This window comes from Sturnus vulgaris, chromosome 8 (assembly GCF_052056855.1).
Source record: "Sturnus vulgaris isolate bStuVul1 chromosome 8, bStuVul1.hap1, whole genome shotgun sequence".
Lineage (NCBI taxonomy): Eukaryota > Metazoa > Chordata > Aves > Passeriformes > Sturnidae > Sturnus > Sturnus vulgaris.
Window position 1 is genome coordinate 22,929,964 of NC_142250.1, and position 16,375 is coordinate 22,946,338.

Below are 16,375 nucleotides of genomic sequence, written 5' to 3' on the forward strand. Positions count from 1 at the left end.
AACTTTGCCCTGCCAAATTAAGATCCAGATAGCATCAAATATCTCCTGCATTTCATTAGGCTTTTTAATTACTATTTTTATGCATTCACTAGCTAATCAATTTATAATTTAGGCCTCATTTACCTTATAGAAACTATGGGGTAAAATCAACTACTGCAGACAGCTATAGCAGAATAGAAGACATACAGTAGCCTGTTTTTATTGTTCACATCTCTAACATTCTTTAATGCCTGTGTTTATATAAAAATGAGGTGAAAACTGCAGACAAATAAGATAAAAAACGTGCTGCTTTTTAAAAGTACTATTAAAAATCTTGCAGAAATGAATGAACAACGCAGGACTGCAGCACAGTGAACAGGCTTGTGTGATTCCTAAAAAAATAGATTGATGAAAACAGCTTTATCTAAATAACTTCTGAGCAGTTTTTTTCTGTGTAATCTAATGATTTCTTCTCAGCTATGTTGCTTGCTGTCCAATAGAAATAGTCATTCACATATTACACAAATTCCTTTTGTATCCAGTTACAGAGCTTGTATCAGTGCTTTTGAATTTGTGGGTACTGTATGTCATTTCAGGAAAGCCAGAAGCCCAAACTGCAACTGTAATTGCACATACATGGCAAAGTGTTCTGAAAGTCCTTTCACAGGTTTCTTCCTATGATGGCGATTAGGGGCAGGGAACTAATGAGCGTAGGAGTTTGTGATGAGGAGATTTAACTCAAGCCTGGCCTCTAGAGGTGATAAATGAGTTGTCCCCCTGCTTTCAGATACTTAGATAAGGTATGCTCTCAAATTGTCTTGGTTCTTATAAAACCAACTTTCTGCTTTTGAAAAGTTCAATTTTTTTTTTTAATTACAGGAAGATTTGGCAAGTTTTTCTTAATTTTAATTAAGTGGCTGAGTTCCTCTGCTAAAAATTATCCTTAATACAGGTGCAAATTCGACCTTGGAACCTAAGTGACAGTGACTTTGTGATGGATGGGTCTCAGCCTTTGGATCCAAGAAAAACAATCTTTGTTGGAGGAGTTCCACGGCCTCTCCGAGCTGGTGAGTAGAAGGAAAATGTAGGACATATAGCAAATTAAATAGAAAAGATGAGGAAAAGAAAACAGTATCTGTAAAAGATCAGAAAATGGACCCTGTGTTATCCAAAGATCACAGCTTGCTTTCTAAGACAAGGAGTATCTTCTGGTTTACAAAATACAGTGAACATTTTTAACCTCTTCAATAGGTTACTAATTAGGATTGCCAGGAGAAAGAGTTCTCCCCAACTTTGTGTAATATCCTAGAACTTGGCTGATTTTTTGCAATCCAGACCATCTTAATCCGAACCCTGATTTGGTTGCTGAGGCGCAGACAAGTTTCCCTTTCCTTTGTCTAAAGACAAAGAGCAAACCCTTCTCCCAGACCCTTTCCAAACCAATTCCAACCTCAGCTCTATGATTTCTGTTTCCCTTTTGTTCAGTGCTTACCTTAATTCTTCCATGGAGTTATGGACATGGCCTCTCAGCTATTGTCCCAAAGAAAAATTTCTCCCAACCCAGGTCTCTTGGTGGCCTCACGTGGAAGATCATCTTCCAGACTTGATCCTAATGTAGCTTCTTTCCTTCAATTTTTTTTCTTCACCCTTAGCTCTTTTTTTCACTTTTACTTGCAGAGCCATAGACAAGACTCCCTAGCTTTTGGCCAGAGGAAAGATTTATCCCAGCCCAGTCTTCATTTTGTTTTGAAGGCCCCATTTGAGCACTGCTCAAAAAAAAATGTAGCTTAACCCTCATTTCTTTCTTCTAATCCTGATATTTTTGGTGAGCTAACGACAAAGTCATGAAGAAATTTAAAACATTTCTCCTAGCCAGATCTTCTGGCAGCCCTCACTTCTATTTATTCTTCCTTTCCATGCTCACTCCAAGGCAGCTGCATGGTTTGTCTTTCTCATCCTCTCAACCCTAATCCTAATCCTGGAACAAACTGTAGTAGACAAGGCCTCTCAGTCACTATCTGGAAGAAAGACTTTCCTTGTAGCCCTCAGTTTCCTTCAGCAGCCGCTTTCCAGCCTACTGCAACTTCAGCTCCTCACTTTATCTTTTGCCTAATCCTAACTGTACCAATGTCCCCCAGCCATTGCTGACAGTAAGATTTCTCTTATTCTGGGTTTCTTGGCAGCTTTCACTTTCCTCACCATCTTAAAATAAGGCTCAATTGTAAGGTGGTAATTATGTAAATAGTAACAATTAAACATTAGCTCGTTCCTAATGATAGCCCTTTATAAAACGATATGTCACTTGGCCTGTCATAGATCATGTTGGAAATGCATTACATTTGGAAACTGATGCATTTAAATAGGTAACTTCTCCAAAGCAACAAACAGTTTCCATTTCTTCTTGTTTGCAGCTCTAAAGATCAGGTACAGAAGTTTTTTTGTAAGATATTTGAACGCTGCTGGTTTCCTTACCCTGGAATCCTATGTATTATTTGTGTATTGGCAAGGGTAATGTAGTGGAACTACTATTGGAATTGTTCATGATGCTTATTCTGTACTGTCACTTTTAGAGATCTCCACCCAAGTGATGATTCCAAATCATTAGAAAGCAGAAGAATCTATTAATCACTACATTAAGCTGGTAGTTTTTCTTTACTTTTTGGAGCAAAAATATTATCTGGTTTGGTAGAATGAGTCAGATGTTTGTTTGTTGCAAATGGACAAATTAGCATATGGTGTTCCCTGCACATGGATTTATACAAATGCATATACCTATTCAATTTACTAATGAGAATTTTGTGAGAACTGTGAGAATTTAAATATTTAGTATTTATGGGTTCTAGTTTTATTTTAGATAGTTAAATGGTAACATGCTACAGAAAGTGTTTTCACATATTTCACAGCAGTAGAAAATGGCTGACTTGGCAGGGCCTGTTCAGGTCTCAGTTCTTGCATTGTCCATCTGACACATTTGTTGGCATATGAGGTTTTACAGTGGCCATACAACCTTGCACAATTTCCATGGCTCTTCCCTGCTTTCTTCAGCCTCTTTACTACTTCCTTCAGTTCTTTCTCTTAACTTCCCTCTGTATGTCTCCTCAGCCATGCACTCAACCTGTCTAATTTTATGAATGATATTTATAACTTCTTCTTCACAGTTATTGGTAATAAAAAGCATAAAACCATAAAAAGCAACAAACCATTTTAAAAGATCCACAACCAAGATAATATTCTACCAAAATACTAATTTAAATTGCACCTAAAATGTAGGTTTGCTTTAGCTGCAGGAACTTCAGATGTTTCACGGGTTTTTGTTTCAAATGTGAAATATATCTTGGATATCTTTTGAACCTTAGTACTTAGGGCAAAATATCAGATTCTAAAACCAGGAATATCCCTAAATGATCTTACATGTAAACTAGCATTAAAAAGCCTACCAAGTACCAGGGTTTTAATATGCAATATTGTAAATTCTTGTTCACCTGATACCTACTTTAACAGCATAACTCTGCACTTCTTTTTCACACTTCAGCTACATCAACTTTTTACAGATTCTGGGTTTTGCCTTTATATTTTACTACAATTCATGTAAGGTTGACTCAATCTGTGTTTCACTTTGCAATTTTAGACTTTGGAAGACGACATGTCTGATAAGACAAATGGTGCTTTTTAAAGGCAACAATCCAAATGCCACACCATTATTTATGTTAAATCTATTACATTTAACAATTGACTTCTTGCAGTTGAATTGGCAATGATTATGGACCGTTTGTATGGAGGTGTCTGCTATGCTGGCATTGATACAGACCCAGAGCTGAAGTACCCAAAAGGTGCTGGCAGAGTGGCTTTCTCCAACCAGCAGAGCTACATTGCTGCTATCAGTGCTCGCTTTGTCCAGCTCCAACACAATGACATTGATAAACGGGTAAGTAAAATAGCATGGAGTCAAATAGTTGTTACCAAACTGTACAGGTATTTAAAAAATATTTATTAGCATTGTGTTGGAGAACACTGTAAATTCTTTCTTCAGATGATATTTGTCAATTTGTAAAAAACTTATTTGAGCATCTAAAGCAGAGTGAAAAAATACTTTAAACATCTTAAATAACTGTTAATGGTAAACCCAGAAAATAGTTGATTGTAAACTCGTTTGTCCCTGGTTCTCTTGAGTTCATAGGTCAAATTCCATAGCATTTCCCAGCTTCTTTCTCCTCCTTTAGATGTTTGCTCACTGTGCATCAGTGGCTTTTAGTTTAGTGACTGCTTGTGTAGCTTCTGACAGTTTTGCTATTATTAGGCCATTTTCTGTCAGTAGTGTAGGGCTAGAGTTGAGGTCCCTAAAGCACAGGTTTATTGTAGTAAAATAGGTAATGCTGACCTCATAAGTCTTCAGAATTATTTAACTAAAACCAAATGCCAAGAGATGCTTGATAGGCAGAAGGGGGGAGGAAATGAGATTGTTTTGTTCAGTCCACATGAAATCCCTAAAGGGCTTTTCAAATATGGAGTGAAGTTACAGTATTCACTAAAATTTGATTTGAACATATGAAAAGAAAGCATTACTTACTTTCCAGAATTATTTTTTTCCTTCAGACCTTCTGTCTTCACCTCTTGATTACACATACAAACAACCCATGTTTTTGAGGGCTCTGCATTTAGAAATATTCAAAAGGACACACAGTGTGCACTGTTGCTATGCAATTTTCTGAAAGAGATGGCTTGTTTTTCCCTTAATCCAGTTTAAATGATTTCTTCAGAAGTCAGTTCAACAGGTATTGGGTGTGTTTATTATGTGCAGTATGCATATAAAGCTACAGAGCTGCAAAGTTCAAACTATTTTGACTTTGTCTTTACAAATCTGAATTGTAATTTTTGTCAGTTTTGAGGAGGTCATGGAATTAGAAATCCTCAAACAATTTGTGTATGGTGCTTTACACCATATTGCATTAACTAAGACAAGGCTATTCCTAAACATTTCTTGCCCATTAGATTCTGAAAAAATCTTACAGAGAGATTAAGATTACTTTTGGAATCTTAATCACACGTTGAAACCTTTGAGACCTATATCAGCCATGCTTGCCAGAGGGTACTTTCTAAGCTTTAGGCTAAAGCCACAGAAGGTCACTAGCTAGTAATTTTTTTCATCAATCTGTTCTTTTTTTTAATTTAATTTTATTTCATTATCTTTTATCTGTTTTTAAAATAGATTTATGTGAGTTTGAAGAAGTATGAAGTCTCTTAATGAATCTTTAAATCTTAATTTTTAAATCTAATAGATTAAGATCCCTGAACTGTACAGCAAACATTTTTAAAATTATTTCACTAGTAACCAATGCAAGAAAAGATATGAGAGAGAGAAACAGAAAGAGACTCTATTTGAGACCTTCACAATTCATGCTTGGGAAATCTGAGTAGTTGGGGATCTAGAGCTGTGCTGGACATTGGACCTGCTTTCTTCCAATTTCATTTGAGACAGGGCTGTTTTATTTTACATGATGCTTCTAATTTTAGTGATATGGCATCTGATATGCAAAATGGCAGTTACTCAGACTTGTTCCATGCAATACTAGTAGCAGGGTGTAATTAAAAAAAACTAGATTGGCAGCCCTAGCTGTTCTTTAGGTAAGAAATATAACTCACTATATAAGCTTTACTTCAAAGGAGAACATTTGTTGCAGTCTGATCAGGAGAAGCTGAAGTAAATTCAGCATAAATCTTTTTTGTAGAATGGTTGTCTTTCAGCTTGATATCTCATTCTGTTTCTTTAAATCTCTAGGTATTTAAGTGTTGTTACATGAGTCAGGTTTTCCTTGCAGTATACAAATTGTGCCATACTGGCACTTGTACAGTTACAGCAAAATTATTTATTATAAATGTTTACTTCAAATTTTTCTGTTTTCTAGTGCAGTTGACTGTACTTCAACCCCTTTTTATAAATAGCATCAGAGAGCCATAAGAATTAGACATGCATGAACTCATGATTTCCCTGGAATGAATGAACACTCCATTTAAATGTGTAGGCACAATTCATAGGAACATACTCAACGTCTGTAAGAGCTTTATTGCAAGTGTCTAATTATGCATCAGTCCTGCTATGTTTGGCACAAATGCTTTAAAAACAAAAGGCATTCCAGCCCCAAGTTGTTCATAACTGAGTGTACAACAAAAGTCAGCAGCTCTCTATTTGTAATTGATGGCAAGGCCCTCGTTGGAACTACAATGAAATTTTATTGCACCTCAAGAGCTGATAGTGATTTTTGCCAACAAAATGGAGAATATTTAATACAAGTGCATTTAATTTTGTTTCATTTGAATCTCATATTAGTCTGGTCCTACATTTTGTAGATCACAAAAAAAAAAAAGAAGCCAAACGAAGAGACAAAAAAAAAATCTTCTGTGTAAAAAACACCTCAAACCCACCAGATCTCTGAAGTTTAGAAATCGGATTTTTTTCGTTACAAGTTTTCTTCCCAGATGCTACTCTCATGGCCTGCCCCTGTAACACCTCTGTTCTGATTACCTGGAGTTTCCTTAGTGGGTAAAATCTTTGGAGATTTTTGCTGTACTTCAATCTTAGTATTTTCCCACACTCAAATTTCCCAAGGAATGTTGAATAGTTATGAAAGCATGCCCTTCTTTCTTGAGATTTTCTGACAGGTAAAGTGCATGGTATGAAACTTTAACTACCAACCTCTTGGGTTAATCCTGCATCAGTTGAAACCCTTCAGTAGAGCCAGCAAGAATTAAAACTTTGGAGTTTGTGTTCATGCTCGGCGAAACTATTCTTACAGATGTTTTCTTGTCCCTGATGCAGGTGGAAGTGAAGCCATATGTGCTGGATGATCAGATGTGTGACGAATGCCAGGGCACTCGCTGTGGTGGAAAATTTGCTCCATTCTTTTGTGCCAATGTTACCTGTTTGCAGTATTACTGTGAATACTGCTGGGCCAGCATACACTCCCGTGCTGGGCGGGAGTTCCACAAACCACTGGTAAAGGAGGGAGGTGACCGGCCCCGCCACGTCCCGTTCCGCTGGAGCTGAACCCCGGCCGCGCCCAGCAAGAAGTACTGGAGTAAATAAAATTGAGTGAAAAGAGAGCGCTGCCTCAGGGCTTAGTGTTCTGGAAATCTGTGCATTCGTCCTCGACTTTAATGAAGAGATGGGTCTTTTTATTACTATTATTATTATTTACAGTCACATTACTGAACTCAGTGTCCAGTATAATACAAACCGGCAGAGTGTAACTGTACTGATTTTGCACTTTGATTCACACAAACATCTGCTTGGTACCTTAATTTCCTACACAAGACTTGTCACTAGTGACATTATGTAGACTGCCATTCTCATCAGTCTTCACTGGGCTGATGTGTATGTGATGAAGATTTTTTTATTGTAATTATAATTATTTTTATTTTTAAACTGGAGCATGCACTTATTTTCAGAAATTTAGACTTGCCCCTAGCAGATGACTTACCAAAGGTAATATTCACAAGTAGGTGGCAGATGTAGCAAAAACTTAAACAGATATTCAGCAATCATTAGTTTGGGTCATTTAGAATAGTAATAACCCTTAAAGAAAAATAAGCCTTTAGTTGCTCTCGATTTTGACTTGTAAGGATGATACCTCATAAGCTGGATCAGACCTTTTTCTTTTGTTTTGCTGAGGGATTTTTTTTCGTTCGTTTGTTCTGTTTTGTTGGTTTTTTTTGTTTTGTTCTGTTAGGTCTTTTAGTGTTATGTAAATGTATGCTGCAATAGCTTTTGCTGCTATTAAAATGGTATTACTAATACCATAATACTCTATTCAGGCTAGGGTATCAATTAAAAATGAATATGTGATTAAAATAGTGATGGCTGCTGAAAGGAGATCAGTATAGCATACAGAAAAGCTTCCAAGGAAGGTCAATATTTTTTGACTGCATGTTTACTTAATCAGGTTGCTGCATGCAATAAATTTTATATATGTCTAATATAAAACCTGCCCACAATGCACAAATTATGAACGTAGGCTACAAAATGCTCAGTAACAAAAAAAAAAATTGATTACTGACTGGAGGAAGGCATGCCTCAGTAAATGTAATGCTTCTGAAATTAGGATCAGCCCATTACAGAATGACCTATATTACAACAAATATAAAAACTAGCTGTAGGATATTCTTAAAAAAAATTTGTGGATGGTAGATGAAGTACTTTGCGGTGCTCTGTTATATATCGTGCAATTTATTTTATATAGTAAAGTGATTATGTCTAGTACTGTGATCAAACTTAACTGTTAAAGCCTCTGTATCTGACATTACACATTTTTGACAGTTCATAACAGGTACATAAACAGAAATGAGCTCTTAGTTACGATCTCTGTCCTAATGCTTGCATCATTTCCGTAGCTGCAGACCTTGTCCAGAAAACCAAAGAGCTCATGCTGGCGTACATACACTACGATTAGATAGTCTGTCAAACTAATAACCTAGGCACATTTAAGAAAGTTAGGAAACAAAGTGGTGCTAAAGAAATGTCTGCATATAAAAGTAACATGAGATGTCTGCTCTGTGGATGTGGCGTTATCTCTCTAATCCCTGGATGTATCCTGTGAAGCTTGAATACAATTAAGACCTGCTAACACAGTGGACATTTTTTTAGCATGAACTATGGGGCTGCAGATAGCATATAAATATAAACACACTTGGTATACTAATGATTGTGAGAATGTGTACACTATTTTTTTTTTTCTTTTTCCTCCTTTGTTTTTGCAGTTCTGGGGACAATCTGACTGGATATGACACCGCATAGTAGACTTAAATGTTCTGGGTTTTGTTTGTTGTGATGTCCTTCTTTGTGTCTAATTTAGTAAGTTGGTTTTCCCAATGTTTAGTTGCAGGTATTGGCTTTGAAAGGATTTTTTCTGTTTTTGGAGAAAAAAAAAAGAAAAAATAGTTTTTTACTGGTTTAAAATGCTTATTATAATTATCCCTTTTGAAGTTACTTCTGGGCGCTTTTGTGATATTGCTTTTCCCAGCCCAGGTGTCTTTTCTGTTTTTTTTCATCTGTACAAGACATTTTGTTATGCACTACTTTTTGTATCTAGACAGTTTTCAACAGTTGGCTGATGATTTTTTTTAAAGAAAAAGGCATGCTTTCTGACTGACATGATCTTTTGCAATACCTCAATTTTGAAATATAGGAAAGAAAATGATATTTTCTAAGTAAGTTTATTCAGAAAAATATATATTAATTTAATTCTGCAAGAAAAATGATTTAACAGATGGGTAACTTTATTTTTTTCATGCTTATTTGAGTTTTTTTGAAAATGAAGAAGTTAGAGCTTTATAACTGTAATATTAAAGATCATAGCTAACCTACAGAAGTCTACCTAATTATGTGAAAGAAGTAAACCTTTTTGAAGAAATACCCCTCTTTCATGTAGAAAAATACTCCCAGAGAGAAAGAGAGCGAGAGAAGCTGGAAAATGTACAATATACCATAATGTTGGATTAAATCTGAAACAAAATCATCATAAAGAATAGGTGTAAACACAAACTCCATTTGGTGCTGAAAGTTGTGAATAGAAGGTGAAAAAATATTTTCCCTTAATTTGTATATTTATAATCAAGTGTGATTATGCACGACTGACCAGAATTGTGAGAGTTCTTCTGTTTGTATTTTTTTAAAGAGAACTTTTTTTAGTTTATTAAATTATGACATGCTCCCTTTTGTTTTGTAAATGAATGTGCCCCTGAGTTGTTAATATGTTATATTAAAAGAGGGTCCTTCAAAAAAAAAGTTATTTTTTAAAATATGGAGTTCTGAACTGCAACTTGACTAAGAAGCCCCTGGGTACAACAGGTCCTATTGTGGCCTTTTCTGATGTGAGACTTGAACTAGTCGATTTTTTTGAAGGCTAACCTAACCTCGACTATTTGTTGTTATGTGCAATACTGTTTGTACTGTTTGTATAAAAAAAAAGAAAAATGAAAAGAAAAAAGGCATAAATCTTTATTGCAGATTTATTTTCATTGCAGACTTTAGACATTGTGATTCACTAAAATCATTTTTCTACTGTCAAATATGTACCTTTTCTTCATGCTGGTATTTTTTCAATAGTAATGTAGCCTTTGTACTGAGACAAATTTTCATTGTTATTTTTAGAAAGATTTTTTGCTAAGAAAAAAATTAAACATATTTACATATTTTTCATTTTTATTTCGTATTTTCTTTAAGGAGTGCTTTCTCAACCATTAATATAGTTGTTTCTGGGAGAGACTTTCATATCTGGTCAATGTCATTAATATTATTTTGTATTTTTACTTGGAATAAATTAATTTTATGATGCTGATTCTTTAAAAGTTTATTTTTTTCATTTTCAGTTATTTTTGAAGCTAAAATCTTTGTAATATTGTTACTAAAGTGTCTAGTTTTTTGAAATGCAAAGCTTTATGTATTAACTTGCTGATGTGGTTTACAATAGTGTGGCAATGATGAAAATGGTTGGTTAATGTAAAGTGATTGGAAAATTGTAACAAAGAATTGGGCAATAAAATGACAGAATGAAGCAGAAAAACCGTGATATTTTGAAAAGCCTTTTCCTTTATCAAAATGATTTAGGGAGATAATAGGGATGTCACAGTACCAGTTCGCTGTCTAGATTTATACACCACCAGTGTTGATGAAATACTATTGCCGTTATAAGGAACTAAATCTATTGAACAATGGGTTTTTGACCCTGCCCATTCAGCATAATTCTTCATTACTTTTCTTGTCATGAACTCAATAAACTCTCTTCAACAGCCTTAGATTGAACCTCCTAAAATATATCTATTCTTCATTGTATTTTGCCACCGTGTTTTTTTATTTAGAGAAATTGCCCCTTTCCCACACAAGTCTCTCTCTGCATGCGTTTCTCAGTGGCAGCGTGGAGCAGACTGTCAGTGCCCACAGCATTTCCTAACGCAGCCACCCCACGAGGGTGGGAGCTGCCAAGTTAATGCAAAACACTCTGAGCATCCCCTGGTAGCAATGCAGTAACTCATATTGCCACCACGGCTGAACATCCCTTCAGCTTCTTTGTCTTTCTCCGTTCTTCTCTGCCTCTCTTGTGTCTTTGTCCTTTTTTTTTCTTTTGTATTGGCAATACCAAGGGCCAGTATCAAAACACTTTTCACCTCCATTTCCATCACCTTTGTTTCCCTATGCAGCCAGAAGAAACCCCTTCCTGAAGCCAGTGACTCTGTTCTGGCACCTGAAACAATCCAGACTAAAACTGGTGTTGCGTAAACAGGGCATACAATGACTTTCTCTAGACAAAACTCTCGCTTCCACAAGTTGCTGACGACCTTTTAGACTTAACTTCTGCTCGAGTGTTAGAGTGGCTCATCCGTGACTTGTGGGAAGAAATGTGCCCAGAGTTGGTCTATTGTGTATCCTCTGTGTGTTCAGTTCTGTAAGTAATGTATAGACTAGATCAAATAGTGAAGTAAAATTTAGACTCAAATTAGGTACTACTGGTTGGAATGTACACAAATTGCAAACAAAGGAGATTAAGGAATGAAGAGGGAATAAAAAATTCCTGCTAAGTGGTACAAAGTTTATGCTTATATTTCTGCCGACATGCTTGTATTTTATAGCCTGCTAGCAAGGCATGGGCTAAAACAAATTGTATTGCAAATATGCAGTTAGCAAATAACTTTGCTGATTTCACTATCTGTTAGAGTAGTAAAAAAAAGTAAAAAAAAAAAGAAAAAAAAAGAAAAAAAGGCGCTTAACTGGGAAAAGCTCCCATGTTAATATTTCAGTATTGTGACATCTCTACTTGCAAGGTATGAGTGAAAGATTAGTCACAGATTTGTAGAAATGTCTCTTTTGTTTAATCTGGCTTGTATGTAGTTGCTTTTATGCTAGTTTGTATGATGTCAGCTAAACCCTTTTTCTTTTCCTTCCTTCCTTTCTTTTTTTTTTTAAACAGACAAACTTCTTAATCTCTGCTGCTATAGTGTTCTATCATACCACGGAGTATTTTATATTCATGTTAGTGACTACTCTATACCCCAAATGGGTAGCTGGTCAGAAATCACATTGGTCACATAATTCTGACACACTCAAATTTACATGACAAAAAGTTCATCAGTAAGTAGAAAACCAGGGTGCTAACAAGAGATAATTTTTGCTCTTTTTTCTTTCCTGGATGTAGTTCTGTTGGGGTATAAAGTATTAGAGATTTGTAATTTTACTGTCAAACTAATGGACATAACTTTTAGAGCATTCACAGCTAAGATCTCTGTACTTGTTTTTCAACTAATTTTAAATGTACTGTATCTTTTATTACATGTTCTCTTAGATTGTTTTTGCTAGTAATTCTAACAAGGCTTCTTCCTTTTTGGCTTGGACTAATGCTTGTATGGAACTGCAGTACTGTGACTAAACATGGAGCTCAATGCTGCTATTGCTTACAACTGCTTAAACTTTGTAGTTTGGACTTTATTTTTTTCTGTAATAACTTATTAAATATAGTTGTATGAAGTACTGATATTTGTCATCCTTTGCACATGCTAAGGAAATCCTGGGACATGCATTATGGGAATGTAAACTAGATACAAAGCCCCCAAATCTTGTATTGGAAAAACTTTACTAGATAAGGGTAGGCAAAGACACCTTACATGCACACAAACTGTCTTTCCTAGTTATTTCATAATGCAAATATATGGTCCACTTATGTATTCCCCCTAAAATGGAAAAGCCACCTTAAAGAGGTATTTATTATGCTAAACTGAATGTAAATACAAAAATATATATGATGGAAATAATTCTGGGAATGTAGAATCAAGTGCCTTGAGAAAAGGAACTGTTGAATTATTTTCTTTGAGCTAAGAAAAAGTTGCTGGCTAACATATATTGCACTCTTTTGTTAGCACTTTAACAATGATTACAGGCAGATATTAGACCGATCAGTTAAAAAAAAGAAAAAAAGCACTACAACAGAAGTTTGTAAAAGTTTATTTTTAAAGAATAGGAGACAATTAAAGCTCAGCAATACAGCTGTTTGGAATGCCACAGAACACTTCCTTGAAAAAAATTCTATGTCAGGGCAAGTGAAGGCCTCCAGAATAGTGCATGGTCTGTCACTGTTTTCATTCAATGTCTACATAAATGCAGCTCAAGAGCCCTGCTGGAACTATCAGTACTAGAAATGTCAGGCTGTTTTCAGATACAGTGAATAACCAGTGAGTAACTGTGAGTAACTTTCAGGAGAATGGTCTGACTGCTCTGCCAGGAGAAGTGCTTTTACAAGGCAGTGATCTGTAATATTCATTCCTGGACAGAATGAATGTATGAGAAGCTGTGAGCTTTTCCGTACTTCAGAGCTAAATTTGAGAGAGGAGTTCTCACAAACACCTTCCAATTAATCACTTAGTGTAACCTCTCACTGTACAATGTTCCAGGTCCATCTGGACAAAACTCAGTGTGAGTTTAGCTCCTCCTCAATTAAAGAGAACAGCTGTGGGAAGAAGTGCAGCTCCTCTGAAACTTCTAATCCCCAGTCCTTCCCTTCTTGATAGTCAGCCATGCTGCTGGCAAGGTACACTGATACTGACAACTCCCTTCTCCAGCTGATAACAGCATTTACCTCTGCCTTTGCCTGCATTAAAAAAAGGCTGCAGTAACTTAATTTAAACAAGTGCACTTAAGTACAAAAGGCTGCATGGCCTCTTTTGCTTCTGCTTGGTATTATTGGTGTTATTTTGGCAAACTTAAACTGATCTAAAATAGTCACCTATGTGACTCTGGAAGTGTATTAAGCCTGTTTAAACATGCTCCCAAGCTAAACAGTTTTGCAATCAAGGCACCAAAGCAACGTGTCCCCCCTCACATAGACCTGCAGAAAAGCTGAAGCTTAGCTCTTAAAAGCTATAATCTGCTTTCCTCTGTTTAGCAAAAGATAAACAGCATGAGCACAAGAGCAGAATTGCTGCTTTCTCTCCCAGAGATGAACCAGGAAATGGGTTTTAAAACAAGAGACCTATGGAACTTTTTTTCATAAAAATGTTACAAGCTACTTGCAAAACCCTTATAGCACACAATTCCATTATGAACACAGGGCAAAGTTGGATGCACCAGCTGCACTCACAGATTATGCCTGTTCAAATGAATCCTCTCTCTCCCCTGGGGCAAGCAAGTTTTTGCAGTTTATTTTGGGTGATAAACTGCTCATACAGCAATTAGAGAAGGAATCATGATAAAGGTTCAGAAATCTCCCCCTTTTCCTGTTTTTGAAGGAGAAATAAATGATCAGCATGTACAAAGTCATATGGCAGGCCCTTGGCAACAGCTGGGACAGAATTCCTGCTGTCCCACCCAGAGCACAATAGCTTCCCAGTGTCTGTGCCTACCATTACTTGAGTACCATGGGAGGCACCTGGGGCTAAATCATAAAACCAGATCTTCATTTAGAAGCTTGAGTGATGTTTATTTGCTACCAACTTCCTAAAATCCCCTTTGAACTGCTGCCCTAGCATTGCTTGGGCCTATGTTTTTGTGAACAGGAATATAAAAAACTGCTGTGTCATAATACTTCTCAATTGCCCAATAACCCAAGATCTACTTAAGATTCTCAGCGTGTTCCCCTGTATTTTTTTTCACTTGCAGGCCTAAATACAGAAAGCACTTGCAAAAGTATTTATCATATTTCACATACTGGAGAACAGAGGTGTGTATCTCCTCCTCTATTCAATAGCCTAAGTGGTCAAAACAATTGGGGATATCTTTATTTTTTACTGTTTTCCTTTTCAAAATTTCCTGCTCTGTGGAGCAAGAACTAAACCTACTTATTCATGGTTGTGGCAACTACTCTTAACTATTTCATGATATGTATTTTGCTCTCTAAAGTGAAGAAGAATGGTCTCTGGAAGAGCATAACCATCACCAATCAGGTAAATAATCAAAGTGGTTGTTCATAAAATTATATATAACGAGATCGTGCCCTCTGATACACCTTCTTGACTTCTTTACCAGCTTCAACCAATGTACCCAATGAAATGAAAGTCTGAAAAACAGCTAGAGCTGGTACAATTCATATGCAAAATAATTCTGAAAAATACTGCCATAAGTCATGGCAAAGATAAATGATCTCATCTGTCCTCCAAAATCTTTGCCTTTCAGAGTTACAAAAAATCGTCTAATCCCATTGTCAGACTAAAGAACATGGTCAGAGTCAAATAACAACCATGAAATTCTAGGAGATGGACAAAATCTTGTTCACAGTGTACCTAATTCCTCCAGCTGTGCCTTGTGCATATTGTTGTACTCCAGGACCACCTAATCACAGCACAGACACACGTGCCAGAAATGTCCTGCTGAGCAACCTGCCTCTGCCTTTCTTACTTCTGACTGCACCTGCATGCTACCATTTGTAAATGGGCAAATTTCAGTCACTGGCAGAACTAAGCAAGAGTATTTGATGATTACACTGAACTCAGAAACAGGGCAGAAACCAGAACCAACAGCTCCTCCCTCCCAAGCGGGTGTCCAAGCCTTTCAGTTAGTAAGTCATTCCTATGCTCCAAACTCTTACTCCAGAGAAACTTGATTTGTTTTATACAGAAGTGGAACAACAGAAAGCAAAAGCCTTACTTCAGTCACAGGCAGCATAATGCAAGTAAGGACTGCTGTTGTGAGTATAAAACATTCTGTGTGATGAACCACCCTGAAAAGCAACTAAATTCGCCCGTGCTAAAGCACCTTGAGTATCTCTGCATCACATTTACTTACAGGTGCCTAACTCAAGGACCAGGATTATGCTGTGGCCACCACAAGCTAAACAATTAGACACAGTGATGCTCAAATTCAACATCACTGGCATAATTTGTAGATTCAGCTTTGAGACCTTGACTTGTTTTTCCTTTTCTCAGTTCAGACTTTATTTTTAAATGTGTACATTAGGTGCTTCGGTTGTTCTATTCAAAGATGCTAAATATTGATGCCAGGCAAGAGCAGAAAATACACACTTCAACTAGCACTGAAAAATAAATTACCTGCCACACAGAGAGAAATTACTAAAACCTTGAAGTGCTGAAGAATCTGCACTTTATGAGGCAAAACATAAAACAACTGATAATGCAATCACACCCCCTCGTACCCCTCCATGCCCCTCACCCCAATCCTACAAAGGACAAAAAAACCAATTCCAGAAATAGAATATTTTAGCACTTTTCTGCCAAGAGAGTTTAGAGGCAGAAAAGTACCATTACTTTATGGCCATGTAATGAAAGCACTACTCTCAGATCAGGATAGAATATTAACATGACAAAATGTAATGATCTCATGCTAATGTTTTGTTCTGAAAAAATCCATCAGATACCAGGGAGCTTCAGTGCTAAAATTCATTCAGTAAAACTACTTCAATCACTG

The 16,375-nt window shown here is 36.4% G+C and overlaps 1 protein-coding gene across 8 annotated transcripts in view; it reads left to right on the top strand.

Moving 5' to 3' along the window:
- Nucleotides 1–12,493, top strand: part of CPEB3 (cytoplasmic polyadenylation element binding protein 3) — a 73,666-nt gene extending 61,173 nt beyond the window's left edge. For all 8 annotated transcript variants that reach the window (XM_088169146.1, XM_088169142.1, XM_088169143.1 and 5 more), the window contains 3 exons: nucleotides 932–1,046; nucleotides 3,723–3,904; nucleotides 6,794–12,493. In XM_088169146.1, coding sequence (XP_088025272.1) covers nucleotides 932–1,046; nucleotides 3,723–3,904; nucleotides 6,794–7,021 — 525 coding nt within the window. In that variant the 3' untranslated portion in view covers nucleotides 7,022–12,493. The remainder of the gene's footprint in view (nucleotides 1–931; nucleotides 1,047–3,722; nucleotides 3,905–6,793) is intronic.
- The last annotated feature ends 3,882 nt before the right edge of the window (nucleotides 12,494–16,375 follow it).